The sequence below is a fragment of the Bombina bombina genome, chromosome 2, assembly GCF_027579735.1.
Source record: "Bombina bombina isolate aBomBom1 chromosome 2, aBomBom1.pri, whole genome shotgun sequence".
Classification (NCBI taxonomy): domain Eukaryota; kingdom Metazoa; phylum Chordata; class Amphibia; order Anura; family Bombinatoridae; genus Bombina; species Bombina bombina.
The window spans coordinates 1,293,070,624-1,293,095,777 of NC_069500.1; the positions used below are offsets into that span (position 1 = coordinate 1,293,070,624).

General features: G+C 39.8%; 1 protein-coding gene across 1 annotated transcript in view; it reads right to left on the reverse strand.

Annotated features, from left to right (window-relative positions):
* The window catches only part of CC2D2A (coiled-coil and C2 domain containing 2A), a 319,163-nt gene that overhangs the window by 114,930 nt on the left and 179,079 nt on the right, over window positions 1–25,154 (reverse strand). The window contains exons 21-25 of the mRNA XM_053704126.1: window positions 21,335–21,427; window positions 20,704–20,795; window positions 17,541–17,708; window positions 9,251–9,365; window positions 6,751–6,860 (exon numbers count right to left, since the gene is read on the reverse strand). Of these exons, the coding sequence (XP_053560101.1) occupies window positions 6,751–6,860; window positions 9,251–9,365; window positions 17,541–17,708; window positions 20,704–20,795; window positions 21,335–21,427 (578 nt within the window). The remainder of the gene's footprint in view (window positions 1–6,750; window positions 6,861–9,250; window positions 9,366–17,540; window positions 17,709–20,703; window positions 20,796–21,334; window positions 21,428–25,154) is intronic.

Consider the following 25,154-nt stretch of genomic DNA (forward strand, 5'->3'; position numbering starts at 1 on the left):
ATAACTCCATAGCAAATCTTTTATCCAAAATGCCTACTTATCAGAGAAAGCGCGATTGCTCTGTTTTAAACACTGAAGAGCAAGAGGACGCTGATGATAACTGTTCTGACATACCCTCACACCAATCTCAAGGGGCCATGAGGGAGGTTTTGTCTGATGGAGAAATTTCAGATTCAGGAAAAATTTCTCATCAAGCTGAACCTGATGTTGTGACATTTAAATTTAAATTAGAACATCTCCGCGCACTGCTTAAGGAGGTGTTATCTACTCTGGATGATTGTGACAATTTGGTCATTCCAGAGAAATTATGTAAGATGGACAAGTTCCTAGAGGTTCCGGTGCCCCCCGACGCTTTTCCTATACCCAAGCGGGTGGCGGACATAGTAAATAAAGAGTGGGAAAGGCCCGGCATACCTTTTGTTCCCCCCCCTATATTTAAGAAATTATTTCCTATAGTCGACCCCAGAAAGGACTTATGGCAGACAGTCCCCAAGGTCGAGGGGGCGGTTTCTACTCTAAACAAACGCACTACTATTCCTATCGAAGATAGTTGTGCTTTCAAAGATCATATGGATAAGAAATTAGAGGGTTTGCTTAAAAAGATTTTTGTACAGCAAGGTTACCTTCTACAACCAATTTCATGCATTGTTCCTGTCACTACGGCAGCGTGTTTCTGGTTCGAGGAACTAGAAAATTCGCTCAGTAAAGAATCTTCGTATGAGGAGGTTATGGACAGAGTTCAAGCACTTAAATTGGCTAACTCTTTTGTTTTAGATGCCGCTTTGCAATTAGCTAGATTAGCGGCGAAAAATTCAGGGTTTGCTGTCGTGGCGCGCAGAGCGCTTTGGCTAAAGTCTTGGTCAGCGGATGTGTCTTCCAAGACAAAATTGCTTAACATTCCTTTCAAAGGTAAAACATTATTTGGACCTGATTTGAAAGAGATTATTTCAGACATCACTGGGGGAAAGGGCCACGCCCTCCCACAGGATAGGTCTTTTAAGGCTAAAAATAAGCCTAATTTTCGTCCCTTTCGCAGAAACGGACCAGTCTCTAATTCTGTATCCTCTAAGCAGGAGGGTAATACTTCACAACCCAAACCAGCCTGGAAACCAATGCAAGGCTGGAACAAGGGTAAGCAGGCCAAGAAGCCTACCACTGCTACCAAAACAGCATGAAGGGATAGCCCCCGATCCGGGACCGGATCTAGTGGGGGGCAGACTTTCTCTCTTTGCTCAGGCTTGGGCAAGAGATGTTCAGGATCCTTGGGCGCTAGAAATAGTTTCTCAAGGTTATCTCCTGGAATTCAAGGAACTACCCCCCAAGGGGAAGGTTCCACAGGTCTCAATTATCTTCAAACCAAATAAAGAGACAGGCATTCTTACATTGTGTAGAAGACCTGTTAAAGATGGGAGTGATACATCCAGTTCCAATAAGAGAACAAGGAATGGGATTTTATTCCAATCTGTTCATAGTTCCCAAAAAAGAGGGAACATTCAGACCAATTTTGGATCTAAAGATCCTAAACAAATTTCTCAGGGTACCATCGTTCAAAATGGAAACTATTCGAACGATCCTACCTACTATCCAGGAAAATCAATTTATGACTACCGTGGATTTAAAGGATGCGTACCTACATATTCCTATCCACAAGGAACATCATCAGTTCCTAAGGTTCGCTTTTCTGGACAAGCATTACCAGTTTGTGGCACTTCCATTCGGATTAGCCACTGCTCCAAGGATTTTCACAAAGGTACTAGGGTCCCTTCTAGCGGTTCTAAGACCAAGGGGCATTGCAGTAGTACCTTACTTGGACGACATCCTGATTCAAGCGTCGTCCCTGTCAAAAGCAAAGGCTCATACGGACATCGTCCTAGCCTTTCTCAGATCTCACGGATGGAAGGTGAACAAAGAAAAAAGTTCTCTGTCCCCGTCAACAAGAGTTCCCTTCTTGGGAACAATAATAGATTCCTTAGAAATGAGGATTTTTCTGACAGAGGTCAGAAAATCAAAACTTCTAAGCTCTTGTCAAGTACTTCATTCTGTTCCTCGTCCTTCCATAGCGCAGTGCATGGAAGTAATAGGATTGATGGTTGCAACAATGGACATAGTTCCTTTTGCACAAATTCATCTAAGACCATTACAACTGTGCATGCTCAGACAGTGGAATGGGGATTATACAGACTTGTCTCCGACGATTCAAGTAGATCAAAAGACCAGAGATTCACTCCGTTGGTGGCTGACCCTGGACAATCTGTCTCTGGGAATGAGCTTCCGCAGACCAGAGTGGGTCATTGTCACGACCGACGCCAGCCTAGTGGGCTGGGGCGCGGTCTGGGAATCCCTGAAAGCTCAGGGTCTATGGTCTCGGGAAGAGTCTCTTCTCCCGATAAACATTCTGGAACTGAGAGCGATATTCAATGCTCTCAGAGCTTGGCCTCAACTAGCAAAGGCCAAATTCATAAGGTTTCAGTCAGACAACATGACGACCGTTGCATATATCAATCATCAGGGGGGAACAAGGAGTTCCCTGGTGATGAAAGAAGTGACCAAGATAATTCAATGGGCAGAGGATCCCTCCTGCCACTTGTCTGCGATCCACATCCCAGGAGTGGAAAATTGGGAAGCGGATTTTCTGAGTCGTCAGACATTCCATCCGGGGGAGTGGGAACTCCATCCGGAAATCTTTGCCCAAATAACTCAATTATGGGGCATTCCAGACATGGATCTGATGGCGTTTCGTCAGAACTTCAAGGTTCCTTGCTACGGGTCCAGATCCAGGGATCCCAAGGCGACCCTAGTAGATGCACTAGTAGCACCTTGGACCTTCAACCTAGCTTATGTATTCCCACCGTTTCCTCTCATCCCCAGGCTGGTAGCCAGGATCAATCAGGAGAGGGCCTCGGTGATCTTGACCACGCAGGACTTGGTATGCAGACCTGGTGAATATGTCATCGGCTCCACCATGGAAGCTACCTTTGAGACAGGACCTTCTTGTTCAGGGTCCATTCGAACATCCGAATCTGGTTTCCCTCCAACTGACGGCTTGGAGATTGAACGCTTGATTTTATCAAAGCGGGGGTTTTCAGATTCTGTAATAGATACTCTGATTCAGGCTAGAAAGCCTGTAACTAGAAAAATTTACCATAAAATATGGAAAAAATATATCTGTTGGTGTGAATCTAAAGGATTCCCATGGAACAAGATAAAAATTCCTAAGATTCTATCCTTTCTACAAGAAGGTTTGAAGAAAGGATTATCTGCAAGTTCTCTGAAGGGACAGATCTCTGCTTTATCTGTTTTACTTCACAAAAGACTGGCAGCTGTGCCAGATGTTCAAGCATTTGTTCAGGCTCTGGTTAGGATCAAGCCTGTTTACAGACCTTTGACTCCTCCCTGGAGTCTAAATCTAGTTCTTTCAGTTCTTCAAGGGGTTCCGTTTGAACCCTTACATTCCGTAGATATTAAGTTATTATCTTGGAAAGTTTTGTTTTTGGTTGCAATTTCTTCTGCTAGAAGAGTTTCAGAGTTATCTGCTCTGCAGTGTTCTCCGCCCTATCTGGTGTTCCATGCAGATAAGGTGGTTTTGCGTACTAAGCCTGGTTTTCTTCCGAAAGTTGTTTCCAACAAAAATATTAACCAGGAGATAGTTGTACCTTCTTTGTGTCCGAATCCAGTTTCAAAGAAGGAACGTTTGTTACACAATTTGGACGTAGTCCGTGCTCTAAAATTCTATTTAGAGGCTACTAAAGATTTCAGACAAACATCTTCCTTGTTTGTTGTTTATTCTGGTAAAAGGAGAGGTCAAAAAGCGACTTCTACCTCTCTTTCCTTTTGGCTTAAAAGCATTATCCGACTGGCTTATGAGACTGCCGGACGGCAGCCTCCTGAAAGAATCACAGCTCACTCCACTAGGGCTGTGGCTTCCACATGGGCCTTCAAGAACGAGGCTTCTGTTGACCAGATATGTAAGGCAGCGACTTGGTCTTCACTGCACACTTTTGCCAAATTTTACAAATTTGATACTTTTGCTTCTTCGGAGGCTATTTTTGGGAGAAAGGTTTTGCAAGCCGTGGTGCCTTCCATTTTGGTGACCTGATTTGCTCCCTCCCTTCATCCGTGTCCTAAAGCTTTGGTATTGGTTCCCACAAGTAAGGATGACGCCGTGGACCGGACACACCAATGTTGGAGAAAACAGAATTTATGCTTACCTGATAAATTACTTTCTCCAACGGTGTGTCCGGTCCACGGCCCGCCCTGGTTTTTTAATCAGGTCTGATGAATTATTTTCTCTAACTACAGTCACCACGGTATCATATGGTTTCTCCTATATATATTTCCTCCTGTCCGTCGGTCGAATGACTGGGGTGGGCGGAGCCTAGGAGGGATCATGTGACCAGCTTTGCTGGGACTCTTTGCCATTTCCTGTTGGGGAAGAGAATATCCCACAAGTAAGGATGACGCCGTGGACCGGACACACCGTTGGAGAAAGTAATTTATCAGGTAAGCATAAATTCTGTTTTATATTATCCAATGTTCCACACAGACTTGTTTGGACAGTCTCTTTTATTGCCTGTTTTATATCTGTCCCTAATTATCTTCAGCAGTGATAACAGATAAGGGGCAACTTAAGTTCAAACATGGCGGCACCCATTACTTTATAGAAACTCAATGGAATTTAGAAAACTAACAATTTTAACATTTAAATTACAGGAAAAAGGAACAAAATAAAAAAAAAAAAGTATAATGCAATATCAATGTATGCAGTCATATTCTAGCTTAACCTCTTTGATGCGCATGATAAGGAGCTCTTGTCATGCGCATCTCTACCTGTAGGAGCATGATGAGCCCATCTCTTCATGCAGGGGGACTGCTGATCAAATGATGTGTTCGGCGATCCCCCCACCGTTGGTGGCCTAGCGAGCAGGACTCCCAGGCTTCCTGGTAGTGCCGGCTGACATCACCACATACAGGATTCACCTGTAGCTGCTAGGGAGCAGGAAGGGGGAGATTTTTCTAACTCCTCAATCTCAGCTCCCATAGCAGCTACAAAGCTCCAAGACCCATCATTTGAAAGAGAAAAGCCTGTATTGCAAACCAGATAATTTACAAATAAAATAAACACAACACACAGTGATCTGGTTTTCAATACTACTCTATATGCAGTATGAAAAAAAATGTTTATGTTTACAGGCCCCTAATAAAATGTATTTCCCAGTAGACAAATCCCTTTTTAAAAAAAATACATGAATTGTGTTTGTATAGTCAGGTGATCACTGAATTGTGTTTGTATAGTCAGGTGATCACTGAATTGTGTGTGTATAGTCAGGTGATCACTGAATTGTGTGTGTATAGTCAGGTGATCACTGAATTGTGTGTGTATAGTCAGGTGATCACTGAATTGTGTGTGTATAGTCAGGTGATCACTGAATTGTGTTTGTATAGTCAGGTGATCACTGTAGTAACAGTGAACACCTTGCAAGACAAAAATGCTTTTATTTTTGTTCTGCACAATGGGGACTTTCTGATCTACATTATAACCCCCAAAAGCCCATATTGGCCCCTATTTCACAAGTGGCTACCTTTGATGACAATTTAGAATGGTGATCACAATAGGGTTTAAATGTAAGTAGCAAAAAAGCTCAAAAATGGCTCAGCACAGGGGTGAAAAAAAGGCTTAGCAGCGAAAGGGTTAAAGGGACATAAAAAACTCAGATTCAGATAGAACATACAATTTTAAACAACTTTCCATTGTACTTCTATTATCAAATATGATTTATTTTCTTGTTATACTTTCTTAAAAAGTAGGAAGGTACATTCAGGAGCGTGCATGTATCTGCAGCATTATATATACAGTTTTGGAACACTGTTACACATTAGCAAGAGCACTAGATAGCAGCACTATATATACAGTTTTGGAACACTGCTATACATTAGCAAGAGCACTGGATAGCAGCACTATATATACAGTTTTGGAACACTGTTATACATTAGCAAGAGCACTAGATAGCAGCACTATATATACAGTTTTGGAACACTGCTATACATTAGCAAGAGCACTAGATAGCAGCACTATATATACAGTTTTGGAACACTGTTATACATTAGCAACGGAATTTGGCAGCGCTATACAAATAAATAATAATAATTAGCAAGAGCACTAGATAGCAGCACTATCTCCTTTTAATGTAGTTCTCCAGACATGTGCCTATCTAGATATCGCTTTAACAAAGAATAACATGAGAATGAAGCAAATTTGACAATTAAAGTAAATAGTAGGGAAAAACACACCATTTAGAATTGTCTTTTCAGACAGCTATGGAAACCAGGTATTTTGGTCACTAATCTATATTTTTCTTTTTTTTGCCTTTGACAAATGCTGTCATTTCAATGAAAGTTTTGCAAACTGCTGCATGATAAATCACGTCTCTTATGGGTATATGCTAAGTTTTGTGCACAGACTAGCCCAGCTATAATTTATAACTTAGTCCTATGGTGACATTATTTATTTTATTATTATTATCAGGTATTTGTAGAGCGCCAACAGGTTCATGATGTATTTTACAGGGGAGAGACATTTGATTACTTTGAGACCCTTGTCCCTCTCAAAAGGAAAGAATACTAAAGACCAATGTTTAGCTTTAAGTGTTGCCTTCTATTTATCCAAAGATTATAGTACATTCCAATATCCCTGATTATACTTTACACTGGAGCTTCTACAGCATCAAGTGGAAGTACATATTTAACTCTTACCTAAATGGAAGAATAAGTTCTTCATTCCAGTTGGGATTTGGACCATCTGCAGTTGAAGTTTGACATACAGTACGTTGAAAAGAGACTTCTACAAATGGTCGGACTAATACCTGTGATAAGGAGAAAATAATCCTCATTTGTCAAAAGTGATATATTAATGTATCTTCTTACAAGGATTTTTTTTTTAGAGGTGGGAAACCACAATCTTGGTAAAGAAATAAATAAAAAATAGGTATTAAGTCAGCTTGTAGTGGAAAAATGATTTCTCCTCGCTCTATGTAATCTTTCTTCTAGTCCATACAGAACTAAAAAAGAAGTGACTAAAAACACAATGCAATCAACCCATCCATCATTAACTGTTTACTGAACCAACTTAAAGGGATATGAAAACCATTTTTTCTTATGATTTGGTCAGAGTGTACAATTTTAAACAACTTTCCAATTTATTTCTATTTATAACTAAACTTGAATTGGAAAGTTGAGTAAAATGACATGCTCTGTCTAAATCATGAAAGAAAAATATTGAGTTTCACGTTCCTTTAACCGTTAATGAAATATTTTATTTGAACTAAAGACACACTGCACTGTAAAATTGAATCTGTCCCAATGAGTTGTTATACCATCTAAATTATTATGGCCTAGATTACAAGTGTAGCATAAAAATAATGGCGATTTGTGGTTTAACTTGCTTGAGTACAATCAATAGCATTTCTATTTTTGGGCTTATATTACAAATCGGAAGTTATTTTTTATAGCTCAAGTGATAATCTAGTGTGTACTAACATCTGCAATCTGCATGTTTAATCTCACAAGTGTGCTAAATCCCTCACCCAATAGATTTCTATGAGGGCAAGCCGTAAAATTAATCTTGGATATCGCTTGAGCTGATGGTGCGCAAGTATTGATAGTTTTGCTAGACTATAAATAACAATTGTTTATTTAAAGTCTCAAAAAGTGCTACATTTCACAGCGGTATTTCCGATCAAGTGCAACACTTAACTTACAACTTAATATATATATTACAAGCGTGCTAATAGCACATTTTAGATGCGTTTAAATTGTAACCATCCCCTTGTTATACCAGATTGTGATTTATTCTTGGTGAGAGACTGAGCACAAGGTAATGCACACTGCACTATTGATTGAGTTTCCCTTATGATCTAACCCTAAGGGGCCTATTTACCAATGTGCGAGCGGACATGATATAACATTATAACATTTATTATTGCGGTGCAATGCCGCCCCCCTGCAGATTTGCAGCCAATCGGCTGCTAGCAGGGGGTGTCAATCAACCAGATCGTATTCGATTGGGTTGATTCCTGTCCGCCACCTCAGAGCAGGCGGACAAGTTATGAGCAGCGGTCTTTAGCCTGAAGGCTCCCCGGAAACAAGGGGCATCAAGCTTGATAAATATGCCCCTAAATGTATTAGAATCAAGCACATGCCTATTCAAATGGCTTGCTTTTATTATCTCACTCTCTCTATACAGAAATCAATTTAGTACTCTGTAGTTGGCAATAACAAGTCATAGAAAGCATATTAAAGAGACATAACACCCAATATTTATCTTTCATGATTCAGATAGAACATATAATTATAAACAACTTTCCAATTTAATTTCATTCAATCAAAATTTCTTTGTTTTGTTGTTATCCTTTGTTGAAAAGGTAAGTTCAGGAGTGTGCATGTTGTCTACTATATAGCAGCAGTTTTGCAAGAATGTTATACATTAGCAAGAGCACTATTTCCTGCCATGTAGTGCCTCAAACGTGCACACTACCTATCTAGATATATCTTCAACAAAGAATAACAAGCGAACAAAGCATATTTGATAATAGAAGTAAAATGGAAACTTTTTTAAAATTATATTCTCTATCTGAATCATGAAAGAAAAATGTTGGGTTTCATGTCCCTTTAAGAAGAAACTAATTTTACAGTTATTTTCAGTTTTCTGAAATGAATATGTGATATAATTTTAAGTCTAAACCACACCTACTTTCTCATTTTGCCTCTAAATGTAGCACCATTAACACTTTCACACCGTTTGGGCATTCCATGCCATCTAACAGCGCCGTTAGGACGGCATGAAATGTTCTACCCTATATGGCGTACTGCAGACTCCTCCTTTTAGTTAATGAAAAAACTGAACTGGGGGCGTGTCTATCAGTGTAGTCCTTCCCCCGTGATCTGATCCCATCCTTGAAATTGAAGTGGTCGCATTGACGATCGCTATTTCAATTCTGCAGCAAGTCTTTACATCAGAACTTTGTTCCAATCTAAGCACTTGCCCCCCAGCATGAAGGGATTAAGTAAAATATTTAAAATTATATTTGCTGTGTTTTTGATTGAAACAAGTCATTACTTACGTTCTACTCTGGGCTGTTTGAGAGATTTTTCATTAAACTGAACATCACAAAGATGCTGCATCCCCCTCCCCCCCATCAGATACAATTCTTAAAGCGCTGCAAATTTATACGGCAAAATCTATCCATTTTAGTACCTGGTTTATTGCCCACTCAGGATCTTGAGTCTGGCCTGGAGGTGATGCTGCTGCCGCTGTTGCTGAAAACATTTCATTGAACGATCTTGCAGACCTGGATGATTGTGCTGGTTTGCTAAAAAATATAAAATAATTATTATTATGTCTAAAACTTTTCACTAGTCCTAAAGTGATATTTTTTTTCCTTCTCATATGTATTAATATATAAATACTGGCTTCACATGTGACCTTTTAAATCACAATTATAATTTTAATACTGATCCCAGACTAAGTCACCAGAAAAAGGAAGAGATAGATATACATTTTTAGGATCTAGATACAGAAAAAGACAACTCAATATACTGTAAGGTACTATCCATAAAGCAGTTTAAAGCATGAAGAATAAGTACAAGATAGTCCGTTATAGTCTACCTACAGGACAGAATGTACTACCTGAGTGAAGATTTGACATACAGTGCTCAGCATATATGAGTACACCCCAACAGATTGGTCAGAACACCTTTACTTACCTTTCAGAAACAACATATTCTATGGGACACTATACTACAAAATACTCCCACAAATGTTGGCCATTGATTGCAACCAAGATTTGTTAATTTACACCCACAACAAAGTATTTTTTCTAACAAATTCATTCAAGACCATGTTGCAAAAATGAATACACCCCAATGAAGTCATAGGAGCAAAGCTAAATGTCTGACAACAAACTGCTAATTAACAAGAATTCAACTACAGGTGAGTCTAATTAATCATGTCCAGCAGACAGTTGATTATAAAAGGGCGTTTCTTACCAAAGAAAACCCCTTCCCATGTCATGCTGTCAGCAATGGCACCACATGAAAGAGAAATATCACAAGGCCTTAGAAAGAAAATAATTTCTTTGCACAAGAAAGGTGAAGGCTACAAAAAGATCAGCAAAGCTTTACTTAACAGTCAGAATACTGTAGCAAAAGTGATACAAAAATGTAAGAAAGATGGACCAGCAACCATCTCACACAGACATTCAGGCCATCCACGGACGTTAACACCTCGACAGGAGCGTCTTCTGATGAGAAGAGTTGAAGAAAATAGCCATGCAAGTCCACTGCAGTTAGCTAAAGAAGTAGAAAGCCAAACTGGGGTGATTGTTTTCCGTGACACAATACAGCGTACAGTGAAGAGGAATGGCATGCATGGGTGTTGTCCATGAAGGAAGCCTCTCCTAAAGCCCATGCACAAAAAAGCCTGCCTAGGATTGGCCAGGACACATGCTGAAAAAGAAGAAGACTACTGGGACTCTGTACTCTGGAATGAGGAGACCAAGATAAATGTTTTTGAAACTGATGGCTTCAAAACTGTATGGCGTCGCAAAGGTGAGGAGTACAATGAAAAATGCATGGTGCCTACAGTGAAACATGGTGGTGGCAGTGTCCTTCTGTGGGGCTGTATGAGTGCTGCTGGTGTTGGAGAGCTGCATTACATTGATGGTATCATTAATTCACAGATGTACTGCTCTATTATTGAAAGAGAAGATGCTACCATCACTCCGAGCCCTTGGTTGTTGTGAAGTTTTCCAACATGACAATGATCCAAAACACACAACTAAGGCCACTTTTGCATTTTTGAAGAAGAACAGGGTGAAAGTGATGCAATAGCCAAGTATGTCTCCTGACCTAAACCCAATTGAAAACCTATGGGAAATTCTGAAGAGACAAGTTGAGCATCCCTCTCCATCCAGCATTCAGGCTCTAAAAGAGGTCGTTCTTGAATGATGGAAAAAGATAGATGTTGCAATATATGTCACCAACTTGTTAATTCCATGCCTAGAAGACTTGGTGCTGTCCTTACAAAACATGGAGGTCATACAAAATACTAGATGTAGTAGATTTTGTTGTAGGGTGTATTCATTTGTGCATCACCTACTTTAAGTAAATCTGAAGATTTTGTAATCTACGTTATATTATTAACCTTACTTTCATGTAATGAGCTAAACAAATGTTCAAAAAACCCCCCGAAATTTATGCTTACCTAAATGTATTTCTTTCTTGACATGGTGAGTCCACAGATCATTATCAATTACTGTTGGGAATATCACTCCTGGCCAGCAGGAGGAGGCAAAGAGAACCACAGCAAAGCTGTTAAATATCACTCCCCTACCCACAATCCCCCAGTCACTTGACCAAAGGGAAAGGAGAGAAAGGAAGTAACACAAGGTGCAGAGGTGCCTGAGGTTTATATAAAAAGAAACTGTCTGAATACAGGGCGGGCCGTGGACTCACCGTGTCAAGAAAGAAAGAAATTTATCAGGTAAGCATAAATTTCATTATCTTTCTAATGACACGGTGAGTCCACGGATCATCATCAATTACTGTTGGGAACCAATACCCAAGCCAGAGGTCACAGATAAGGGAGGGACAAGACAGGAACCTAAACAGAAGGCACCACTGCTTGAAGAACCTTTCTCCCACAAGAAGCCTCAGCCGAGGCAAAAGTATCGAATTTATAGAATTTGGAAAAAAAGTGTGCACAGATGACCAAGTTGCAGCCTTGCAAATCTGTTCCACAGAAGCTTCATTTTTGAAGGCCCAGGAAGAAGAAACAGCCCTTGTGGAATGAGCTGTGATTTTCTCAGGATGTTGCTGTCCAGCAGTCTCATATTCCAAGCAAATAACGCTCTTCAGCCAAAGGGAAAGTAAAGTAGCAGAAGACTGACGAAAGTCCTTAGTTGCCTGTAAATAAAATTTTAGCGCTTGCACAACATCCAGATTATGTAACAAGCGTTCTTTGTTACACAAAGGTGGTACAACGTTTTCCTGATTAATATTCTTGACCGAAACAACCTTGAGCAGGAAACCAAACTTAGTACGCAGAACCACCTTATCAGAGTGAAATATATGATAAGGGGAATCACACTGCAAAGCAGAGAGTTCAGAAACTCTCAGAGCAGAGGAAATAGCAACAAGAAACAAAACTTTCCAATATCTAAAGAATGCATAGGCTCAAACGGAGCCTGTTGTAAAACTTTAAGAACAAGGTTAAGACTGCATGGAGGAGTAACAGGTTTAAACACAGGCCAAATTCTAACCAAGGCCTGACAAAACGATTGCACATCTGGCACATCTGCCAAGCGCTTATGTAATAAAATAGACAATGCTGAAATCTGACCCTTTAGAGTACTTGCTGACAAACCCTTCTCCAAACCATCCTGGAAAAAGGACAAAATCCTAGGAATCCTTACTCTCCTCCAAGAGTATCCTTTGGATTCACACCAATACAAGTATTTACGCCAGATCTTATGGTAAATCCTGCGAGTCACAGGCTTACGAGCCTGAATCAAGGTCTCAATGACCGACTCTGAAAATCCACGCTTAGATAAAACTAAAGCGTTCAATCTCCAAGCAGTCAGCTTCAGAGAAACGAGATTTGGACGAAGGAAGGGACCCTGAAGTAGAAGAGGCAGTCTCCAAGGTGGAAAGGATGACATTTCCACTAGGTCTGCATACCAAATCTTGCGAGGCCACACCGGGGCTATGAGAATTACAGACGCCCTTTCCTGCTTGATTCGAGCAATGACTCTTGGAAGGAGAGCGAACGGAGGAAACAGGTTTGCTAGACTAAAGTTCCAAGAAACTGCCAGAGCATCGATCAGAAATGCCTGCGGATCTCTTGACCTCAAGCCGTATCTCGGAAGTTTGCCATTCTGACGAAAAGCCATGAGAGCCAACTCTGGCTGCCCCCATTTGAGGGTCAAGCTGGAAAACACATCTGAATGAAGTTCCCACTCCCCGGGATCAAAAGTCTCTCTGCTCAGAAAATCCACTTCCCAAATGTCCACTCATGGGATGTGGATCGCAGAAAGACAGCAGTTGTGGGTCTCCGCCCACTGAATAATTCGGATCACCTCTGTCATGGCCAAGGAACTCTGAGTTCCCCCCTGGTGGTTGATGTAGGCCACCGAGGTTATGTTGTCCGACTGGAATCTGATAAACCAGGCTAAGGCTGAGGCCAGGCGAGAAGAGCATTGAAGATTGCTTTCAGCTCCAAGATGTTTATGGGCAGGACTGACTCCTCCTGGGTGCATAAGCCCTGAGCCTTCAATGAGCCCCATACTCCTCCCCAATCTAGAAGGCTGGCATCCGTGGTCACAATCACCCAGGAGGGTCTGTGGAAGCAAGTACCCTGGGAGAGATAATCCTGAGAAAGCCACCACGGAACAGAGTCTGACACCTGATCTAGATCTACACACAGAGACAGGTCTGTATAGTCCCCATTCCATTGTCTGAGCATGCACAACTGCAGAGGTCTGAGATGGAACCGAGCAAACGGAATTATTTCCATGAAAGCCACCATCAGACCGATTACCTCCATACATTGAGCCACTGATGGCAAAACAAGAGTCGAAAATCTTTCTTTTTTCTGACCTCCGTCAGAAAAATCTTTATTAACAGGGAGTCTATTATGGTCCCCAAAAATACGACCTTGTAGCTGGAATCAGAGAACTTTTTTCCGATTCACCTTCCATCCGTGGGATCGAAGAAAAGACAACAAGATCTCCATATGAGATTCTGCTTCTTGAAAAGATGGTGCCTGAACCAGAATGTCGTCCAGATAAGGTGCCACTGCAATGCCCCGAGATAGAAGCACAGCTAAAAGCGCTCCAAGAACCTTTGAAAAAATTCTGGGAGCTGTGGCAAGGCCAAATGGAAAGGCCACAAACTGGAAATGATTGTCCAAAATGGTGAATCTCAGAAACTTGTGATGGTCCCTGTGAATGGGAACATGAAGTTATGCATCCTTATGCAACGGTTGTCATGAACTGACCCTCTTGTACCAAGAGAAGAATGGAGTGTATAGTCTCCATCTTGAAGGATGGGACTCTGAGAAACTTGTTTAAACATTTTAGATCTAGGATTGGTTGAAAAGTTCCCTCCATTTTGGGAACTACAAACAGATTTGAGTAAAATCCCAGACCCCTTTCCTGAAAGGGAACTGGAACTATTACCCCCAGGGCGGCAAGGTCCTTGACACAATGTAAGAACGCCTCTCTTTTTATCTGGTCTACAGATAATCTGGAAAGGAGAAACCTGCCTCTGGGAGGAAAATATTTGAAGTCTATTTTGTATCCCTGGGAGACAATGTCCACCGCCCAGGGATCTGGTACATCTCTTATCCAAACCTGGGAAAAAAGAAACAGTCTTCCCCCTACAAGATCCGCTCCCGGATTGGGGGCCAACCCTTCATGCTGACTAGGAATCAGCTGAAGGCTTTTTAGATTGCTTTCCCTTTTTCCAGGACTGGTTGGGCTTCCAGGAAGGCTTGACTTGATGTTGCTTGGAGGAAGGGGAGGAAGACTTGCCTTTAAAGTTACGAAAGGAACGAAAATTACTCTGATGTCCCTTCTGCTTATTATTTTTATCTTGAGGAAAAAAGAACCCTTCCCTCCAGTAATATCTGAGATAATTTATTACCCTTGTAAGGAATAGCCATGAGCTTAGATTTAGATGAAACATCCGCAGACCAGGACTTCAACCACAAGGCCCTGCGGGCTAGGACTGCAAAACCAGAAATTTTGGCTCCCAGTTTAATAACCTGTAAGGAAGCATCTGTTTTGAAGGAATTGGCTAACTTGAGAGCCTTAATCCTGTCCTGGATCTCATCAAAAGGAGTATCCATCTGAAGAGATTCAGACAATGCATCAAACCAGTAAACCGCAGTGCTGGTAACAGTTGCGATACACACCGCAGATTGCCATTGTAGACCCTGGTGGACATACATCTTTTTTTAGTAAAGCCTCCAATTTTGTATCCATTGGATCTTTAAATGAACAACTATCCTCTATGGGACACCACGACTCCTTAATAGAATCCACTATAGGAAACATCTTTTTAAAAATAGGAGATGGAGAAAAGGGAATACCAGGTCTTTCCCAATAATCTCCGCAGCACGGTCAGAAACCGGAAAAACCTCCACTGTGGAAGAAACATCAAAGTATTTGTTCAATTTACTAGATTTTTAGGATTGACTACGATAGTTGTGTCAGAGTCGTCCAAAGTATCCAAAACCTCCTTAAGTAATAAACAAAGGTGTTCTAGCATAAATCTGAAGGATACCACTTCAGCATCAGAAGAAGGAATTACACTGTCTGAGTCTGAGATTTCCCCCTTAGATGCTACCGACATGTCTTCTTCCTCAGGCTTATGGGAAGGGATACTCTGGATAGCCAGAACTTGATCAGAAACCTTACTAACTGTTTCCTTAAATTTCCTTTTATGCCTTCCCTGCAACATAGGGAAAGCTGGCAAGGCCTCAGATACCACAAGGGATACCGTGGAAGCAATGTCTTGTAGAGAAAATCCTACAGGATTGTAAGAGGAAACACAGGGCACTGTATATGGAGACTGAAAAAGTTGGGACGCTTGTGGAGAAAGCTGTGGCATATCTGCAACAGGAGACACCTGAACAGCATTTGCCTGGGATAATGGTGGCTCATGGTCAAATATTTTATCTCTATAACTTAAAGTCCTCTCAATGTATGAGGAACAAAAAGGAACTGGGGGTTCCTCCTGAGCATCAAAACATAACTGACAAGCAGCAACTACGCCTGGGATAATGGTTTGAAAAGCCTCTTGATCCATCTTATGTAATAAATAAGGATAAAGTGTAAAAATTATTTATTTGAAAATAAAAAATAAATGTGTACTGTGTCTTTAAATAGAAATGTGTGTTAGCGCAACAAACCAAATAGACCTTAGGCTACCTATACACCTCAGTGACTTCCCCCTCACAGAAGAAACAATGCCCTTTTCAAATATAGAGCGGTATACAGAGCCCTAACTGCCGAAAAAAAGGTTTACAACAGTAATCTCCATGACCAAAAGTTAAAGTACAAAAACTACTGTAACACACTGAGCCACCATAAATCACCTCACAGTCTCAATATTAAATAAGACAACTGGTCTGAGAGGGTGCAGCACTTCACATGGACCTGTGAAGAGAGAAAAACTACACATGATTTTCTAGTTAGGGCAGCAGATTCTTGAGAAAACGCAGTGAGGATTGTACCTCACAAGTTCTCAAGTGCTCAAAAGTCACCACTGCCCTACTGAAGAGACTGATGTGGACTAGGCTAGACCCCAGAAAGCTTACTCTGCTAAAAAAAATTATAAAATCTTGATTGAAGAAAACTTCTCATCCTTCTTGCACTACAGGCAAAGAGAATGACTGGGGGATTGTGGGTATGGGAGCGATATTTAACAGCTTTGCTGTGGTGCTCTTTGCCTCCTCCTGCTGGACTCACCATGTCATTAGAAAGAAACTCAGTTATGTAAAAATTCTGGAAATTGTTCTTGTGTTCATTGAGATATTGATTACAATCTTACTTTTCAAAAGGGGTGTACCCATTTATGCTGAGCACTGTATGTATATATATATATATATATATATATATATACACACACACACACACAAAAAAGCCTTATTAGAAAATATGTTTATTAAGCTCATAAATTTCAAAACAAAGGATGGAACAAAGAAAGAAAAACAATGCCCCTTTAATAATTCATTTTAACAATTATTTTATAAATTGGAAAACAAAATAACATCAATGCCAGAGTTTAAAGGGAGATGAAATCCAAAATGTGTTTTAAACAGCTTTTCAATATACTTCTATTATCAAATTTGCTTACACATTTAACGAGAGAACAACCAAAGGCATATTTGTGCAGTAACCAATCTGCAGCTAACGCCCAGTAATGCATTGTTGCTCCTGAGCCTTTCTAGATATGCTTTTCAACAAAGGATATCAAGAAAACAAAGCAAATTAGATAGTAGAAGTAAATTAGAATGTTATTTAAAATAGCATGCTCTGTTTGAATCAGGAAACATCACTGATGACATCACAGATGACATCAATGATATCCCTAGTGACATCACCTATGACATCATTGTTGTCATCACTAGTGATATAACCCTTAAATGGCATCATCCTACAGTGAGATTATATATATATATCTACACAAAGCTATTCATACTTTATCATGTGTAGTTTCCCTGACTGTAGAATGATGTCATGGGTGATGTCACTATTGATATAATTGATGATGCCATCAATGATGTTGCATGCAATACTCAGAAGACAGAGCTCTCATACAAACAAAGATTTTATGGTATTCCAGCTCATAAGTCTATAAAAATAAGGGAAATGTTGAGGAATCAGTGGCAGGAATTTTCATTCCAAAAAAACAATTTTAAAAGAAAAGAAGTGAGTTGTATAAGTGGAACACGTAAGCAATGTTAGAGGTATGGCTCCTACCTTGATGTTGGTTTTCTGACAGGAACATCGTATGCACGGACAACATTTACAAGGACTTTTATGTCACCATCAGATAGATTTTGAGCAGTAACTTTCTTTCTCTCCTTTCGCCTTGGCTTCAGTGGACGTTTTGGCTCAGCCAGCTTGAAAAGGTCCATTCCCATAACACTGTCATTATACAATGTTTATTATTCAAAGAAGGGAGATCTTTTTCTTCCTAATGTTATGATTACAGATATACTAGATTCTAACTAAGCTAGACTTCTCACTAAAGCAGTCCTGAAATAGCTAGAAAATATGCAATCACAATATTTGTAACAAGCAAATATATATATATATATATCTGATTATGGATAGATTGAACATTAGATCATTATTTATAATAATATATAATATATATATAAAGTAGAGTACATGTTTTCTACTAGATGAAGTTTTACTCCTTGCTTTAATATTCACCATATAATAGATCTTAAAGGGATACCAAACACAATTGTTTCTTTCATGATTTGGATAGAGCATGCTATTTTAAGTAATTTTCGAATTTACTCCTATTATAAATTCTTCTTCATTCTCTTGGTATCTTTATTTGAAAAGCTGGAATGAAAGCTTAGGAGCCGGCCCATTTTAGGTTCAGCACCTGGGTAGCGCTTCCTGATTGGTGGCTAAATGTACCCACCAATCAGCAAGCACTATCCAGCGTGTTGAACCAAAAAGAGAGCGATACCAAGAGAACGAAGAAAATATAGAAAGTTGCTTAAAATTGCATGCTATATCCGAACCATAACAGAAAAAAATTGGGTTTAGTATCCTTTTAATTCTGAACTATTTTCAATAAATAAATATCCATTTAGGACTGCTTTACACCTTCACACCTATTGACAACTAAGAAAAAACCTTGGCATAAAGTTGAAATGCAAAGTTTTAAATAGGAATATCACGGTATATATCTTGTTTAATATTTTATATTTATGCTATAATATTGTGCTGCACCATATTTGTACACTTCAAAAGTTTGAATGGAGATTGCCGTTTCCATTTTTTTATTTAACTTTATTGTTAACATTAAATAGGTTCAATACATTTTATAAATATATTTCAGTTATAATAAACGTTCCAACATAGTTTAAAAAAAATAGAGAAAACTAGCTGGAAAAACTGATCTAAATGTCCAAAGCTTGCACTAGTTTTCTAAGTTGCACATTAAAGGTATCACTTGCATATATATTATTAATGCTATATGGCATATTTTAGAATATGCCTTTTCAGTAGAATTGAATAATTGAAAAACACATAAAATACTGTGCAATAGCACTAACTTTGAATTTGAAATGAGTAGTAGAATATTTTCTAGCAAATTTCATAGTTATTCCAATCCCCCCCCTCCCTTTCATATGACAGGCATCAGCCAATCACAAAATGCATATACATATATACTGTGCAGTTTTGCAAATGCTCAACAGGAGCTGGAGCTTCAGAATGTGTGCATGTAAAAAGACTTGTGCATGTTTGATAATGGAAGTATATTGTATTTTTTTTTTTTTAAATTGCGTGCTTTATCTGAATCTTTAATTTTGACTTTAGTGGCCCTTTAAAATAGGAAAATGAAAGTACATGATTAAAACATGTACATTTATACCATTATTAATATACAGTATGGCATAATAATTTACATTTCAAAAGATTGCGTATAGTGCCGCTTGTGCTACTCTCATCTGTTCGCAACCTGTTTACTTTTACATGAAATCAGTAATATTTGTTTGTCAATTAGTTCACACAATAAGCTAAGGGATTTGTATTTCAACTTTATGCAAAGGGATTTGCTCATGTTTAATACAAAGGCAATAGCCAAGATGCATTCAATTAAATCATAAAATTTTGATGTTTGGTTTACATGAAATGAAAAACACAGTGTATTCCCATGCAAACCTGTTTCACATCTTGTTTATTGCCAGGACATCAAATATATATTGAAACAAATCTACAATCACATACCCAGAACCACCAGAACTTAGAACATGGCGCATAGCAGAGGAAGAATATAAATACCGATCAATAAGAGACATGTTCAGTTAATTGTATATTTCTCTAACATGCTAGAGAGAACACAGATACAATAAGCAGTTATTCTAATTAAAAGAAAAGGATTAAATGCTAACAGTAAGGAAAGATACACGTGGAACAAGAAGAGAGAGGAAAGGAACTTATGGAAAGAAAAAAGAAGGAGGGCACACATAGAGAAAAGTGAAGGCGGGCATACAAAGATGTATGTATGGAGAGAAATAAGACATGCATGGAGTAAGAAATGATGAAAGGCATGCTTGGAAAAAGAAGAGAGAAAACACACGATTGCAGAAATAACAGAAGTAAGGCACACATGAAGAAATAGAGAAGGAAGGTACAGGTGGAAAAAGAAGAAATGAAATACATGCATGGAGAAAGAAGAAGGGAGGCATGATAGTGAAGATGGACAAACAAGGGCAAATATAAGAAGCAAGACTAACATGGAGAAATAAGAGCCTTATATGCTAGGAGGATAAAGAGAAGGAAGTCACCCATGGAGAAAGAGGAGAAGGAAGTAACTCATAGAGGAAGAAGAGAAGGATGGCACCCATAGAGAAAGAGGGGAAGTAAGTCACCCATGGAAGATGAAGAGAAGGAAGGCACCCATAGAGAAAGAGGGGAAGTAAGTCACCCATGGAAGATGAAGAGAAGGAAGGCACCCATAGAGAAAGAGGGGAAGTAAGTCACCCATGGAAGATGAAGAGAAGGAAGGCACCCATAGAGAAAGAGGGGAAGTAAGTCACCCATGGAAGATGAAGAGAAGGAAGGCACCCAAGGAGAAGATAGAGAAGGATGGCATAAATCGAGAAAGAAAGAGGAAAGAATCATGTTGAAAAAAAGAGTGTAAAGACACAATAAAAACACAAGAGAGGCTGTAAATGTGATGTGTGAAGTGGTCACATGAATCAGGAGAAAGAAGTATACAAGAAAATAGAAAGCAAATGGAATACATCAAGGAGAAAATGTGATTATCATCATCTATCTTACGTAAAAAGTAATATTTGCATTTCTATGTAATAATTATATTATGTGTTAAAAGGAAACATTATGAAATATATTTATAATATGCTTAATTACCATCTAAGTGTACTTTTCTTACCCAAGACTAGGAATATCTTCTTCAACAACCAGGTCAGAGAGAATGTAATGGCGTTTAGCTATCAAGAAACGATTCACCACAGAGTCCCTAACCTGTAAACAAAGTATAATCAACAAGAGAACACAGAATAGAAGACAAGTCCCAAAAATCAACAATACAGGTTTTTAGAAAACAAATATAAACTGATTTAAAATACGAGACAGTATAACAGACAAGGAAAAAGCAAATACTAACTGGAAATATCATTTAATGATCTCATGGAATGTAAAACAACCTTACTGTGAAGTGTGATAACTTTAGCAAGCCTGATGGGAAATAATTTACAGCTGAATTTATATCTAGCCAATCACAAAATCTATCTGCTTTTTATCAACCGAAACTTTATTTAGCTGTTTTGATGTTATGAGAGGGGTAATTCTCAGGACTCATGCTCATGTTGTTCAATAAAAAAAGTGAATTTTAATTTTCTAGACTTTAAATCATAAAATACTAAAATAAAGGCTTTTAAAGCAAAATTTCAAGTACTGATCTTACACTGTTTATCCACGTGCCATTATTTATTATTTTCCTACAGAGAGGAATGCTATCTGCATAATTAGATCATATGAGAAGCTTTAATACATTATCTCACCTTCTGAAGGTACCTGGCCACCAAGGCTCTGCGACCATCTAAATAACTGTCTTTGGTGATTACATCTTGGTCACGCAATCTCTTATCATATTCCTATAAGTAAGAGAAAAGAAGTCAATTTTGATTCTTTAAATATGTGAAGGCATAATATACAGATGAATAACTGCAAAATTAAATAAAATAAAAATGTGTTGCGAACGCATGCACATCCACAATACGCCACGCAACATGTTAGGGGAAAAAAAAAGTACCGGTTACACCAGGAAGTGAGGGGGAGAAGGGAGAAAGGGCAATAAGGGGGATCCTATGTGGGATCCATTGAGGGAAAGGGATCTAGGAGGGGGGCGGGTAATGAGGGGGGCAGCTACACTACAGAAAAAAAAGATATTTTTTTTAAATATTTTTTTTTTTGCCTAATTTGCTGCAAACTGGGTACTGGCAGACAGCTGCCAGTACCTACGATGGCAGCAAATAGGTAGAGGAGGAGGCTTAGAGAGCTGTTTGGGGGGGATCAGGGAGGTTGCGGGGTAAAGGGGGATAATACACTGCAGAAAGCCTAAAAAAATTATATATATATATATATATATAACATAATTTATGCTTACCTGATAAATTTATTTCTCTTGTAGTGTATCCAGTCCACGGATCATCCATTACTTATGGAATATATTCTCCTTCCCAACAGGAAGCTGCAAGAGTCCACCCACAGCAAAGCTGCTATATAGCTCCTCCCCTAACTGCCATATTCAGTCATTCGACCGAAAACATGCAGAGAAAGGAAAAACCATAGGGTGCAGTGGTGACTGTAGTTCAAATGAAAAAATTACCTGCCTTAAAGTGACAGGGCGGGCCGTGGACTGGATACACTACAAGAGAAATAAATTTATCAGATAAGCATAAATTATGTTTTCTCTTGTTAAGTGTATCCAGTCCACGGATCATCCATTACTTATGGAATACCAATACCAAAGCTAAAGTACACGGATGATGGGAGGGACAAGGCAGGTACTTAAACGGAAGTTACCACTGCCTGTAAAAAACCCTTTCTCCCAAAAATAGCCTCCGAAGAAGCAAGGTATCAAATTTGTTAAATTTGAAAAGTATGAAGCGCAGACCAAGACTCCGTCTTGTAAATCTGTTCAACAGAAGCCACATTTAAAAAAGGCCCAAGTGAAAACCACAGCTCTAGTAGAATGAGCTGTAATCCCTTCAGGAGGCTGCTGTCCAGCAGTCTCATAAGCTAAATGAATTATGCTTTTTAACCAAAAAGACAGAGAGGCTGCTGCAGTCTTTTGACCTCTCCTCTGTCCAGAATAGACAACAAACAAGGTGAACGTTTGATGAAAACTGTAGTAGCTTGTAAGTAAAACTTTAAAGCACAAACCACGTCCAATATTGTGTAATAGACGTTCCTTCTTTGAGGAAGGATTAGGATACAAGCATGGAACAACTATCTCTTGAGTGATGTACTTGTTAGATACCACCTTAGGAAAAACCCAGGTTGGTACGCAGGACTACCTTATCCGTACGAAGGACCAGATAAGGAGAATCACATTGTAACACAGATAACTTGGAGACTCTACGAGTCGAGGAATTAGCTACCCAAAAGGAACTTTCCAAGATAAAGATTGATATCTATGGAACAAAAAAGGTTCAAACGGAACTTCTTGAAGAACCTTAAGAATCAGGTTTAAGCTCCATGGCGGAGCAACAGTTTTAAACACAGGCTTGGATCTAACCAAAGCCTGACCAAATGCCTGAACGTCTAGAATACCTGCCAGACGCTTGTGCAAAAAAATAGACAGAGTAAAAATCTGTCCCCTTTTAAGGAATTAGCTGACAACCCTTTTCTCAAAAACATCTTGGAGAAAAGATAATATCCTGGGAATCCAGACTTTACTCCATGAGTAACCCTTGGATTCATAACAATCAGATATTTACACCATATCTATGTTCAATTTTCCTAGAGACAGGCTTTCATGTCTGTATTAAGGTATCAATGACTGACTCGGAGAAGCCATGCTTTGATAACATCAAGCGTTCAGTCTCCAGGCAGTCCATCTCAGATTGATTCTATTTAGATGGTTGAAAGGACCCTGAGGTAGAGGGACCTGTCTCTGAAGCAGAGACCGTGATGGAAAGGATGACATGTCCACCAGATCTGCATACCAGGTCCTGCGTGGCTACGCAGGCGCTGTCAAAAACACCAAAGCCCTCTCCTGCTTGGTCTTGACCTCCGGAGGAAATCCCACTCCCCCGGAAGAAAAGTCTGACGACTTAGAAAATCCACCTCCCAGTTCTCAACACCTGGGATATGGATAGCTGATAGACAAGAGTGAGTCTCTGTCCAGTAAATTATTGTAAGACTTCTAACATCGCTAGGGAACTTCTGTTCCCCCTTGATGGCTGATGTAAGCCACAGTCGTGTATATTGTCCGACTGAGTATGATGTACCTCAGAGTTGCTAACTGAGGCCAAGTCTGAAGAGCATGGAATATCACTCCCAGTTCCAGAATATTTATTAGAAGGAGGGTCTCCTCCTAAGTCCACTATCCCTGAGCCTTCAGGGAGTTCCAGACTGCATCCCAACCTAAAAGGCTGGCATCTATTGTAACAATTGTCCCATCTGACCTGCGGAAGGTCATACCCTTGGACAGATGGACCCGACATAGTCACCAGAGAAGAGAATCTCTGGTCTCTTGGTCCAGGTTTAACAGGGGGACAAATCTGTGTAATCCCCGTTCCTCTGACTGAGCATGCATAGTTGCAGCGGTCTGAAATGTAGACGTGCAAACGGTACTATGTCCCTTGCCGCTACCATTAAGCCGATTTCATTCATGTACTGAGCCACCGAAGGGCGCGGATGGGATGAAAAAAACACGGCAGAAATTTAGAAACTTTGACAACCTGGACTCCGTCAGGTAAATTTTCATTTCTACAGAATCTATCAGAGTCCCTAGGAGGGAAACCCTTGAGATTGGGGATAGAGAACTCTTTCCTTGTTCACTTTCCCCCCATGTGATCTCAGAAATGCCAGTACTACGTCCGTATGAGACTGGGCAATTTGGATGTTTGACGCCTGTATCAGGATGTCGTCTAAATAAGGGGCCACTTCTATGCCCCGCGGTCTAAGGACCGCCAAAGCGACCCCAGAACCTCCATAAAGATTCTTGGGGCTGTAGATATCCCAAAGGAAAGAGCTACAAACTGGTAATGCCTGTCTAGAAAGGCAAACCTGAAAAACGATGGTGATCTTTATGCATCACAATGTGAGGATAAGCATCCTTCAAATCCATTGTAGTCCTCTATTGACTCTCCTGGATCATAGTTAAGATGGTACGAATAGTTTCCATCTTAAATGACGGAATTCTGAGGAATTTGTTTAAGATCTTTAGATCCAAAATAGGTCTGAAGGTTCCCTCTCCTTGGGAACCACAAACAGATTTGAGTAAAAACTCTGTCCCTGTTCCTCTCTTGGAACTGGATGGATCTCGTACACAATGTAAGAATGCCTCCTTCTTTATCTGGTTTGCAGATAATTGTGAAAGGCGAAATCTCCCCTTTTTTTGGGGGGGAATCTTTGAAATCCAGAAGATATCTCTGGGATATAAATTCCAATGCCTAGGGATCCTGGGTATCTCTTGCCCACGCCTGGGCAAAGAATGAAAGTCTGCCCCCTATAGGATCCGTTACCGGATAGGGGTCCGTTCCTTCATGCTGCCTTAGAGGCAGCAGCAGGCTCCTTGGCCTGCTTATCTTTGTTCCAGGTCCGATTGTCTCCAGACCGCCTTGGACTGAGCAAAAATTCCCTCTTGTTTTG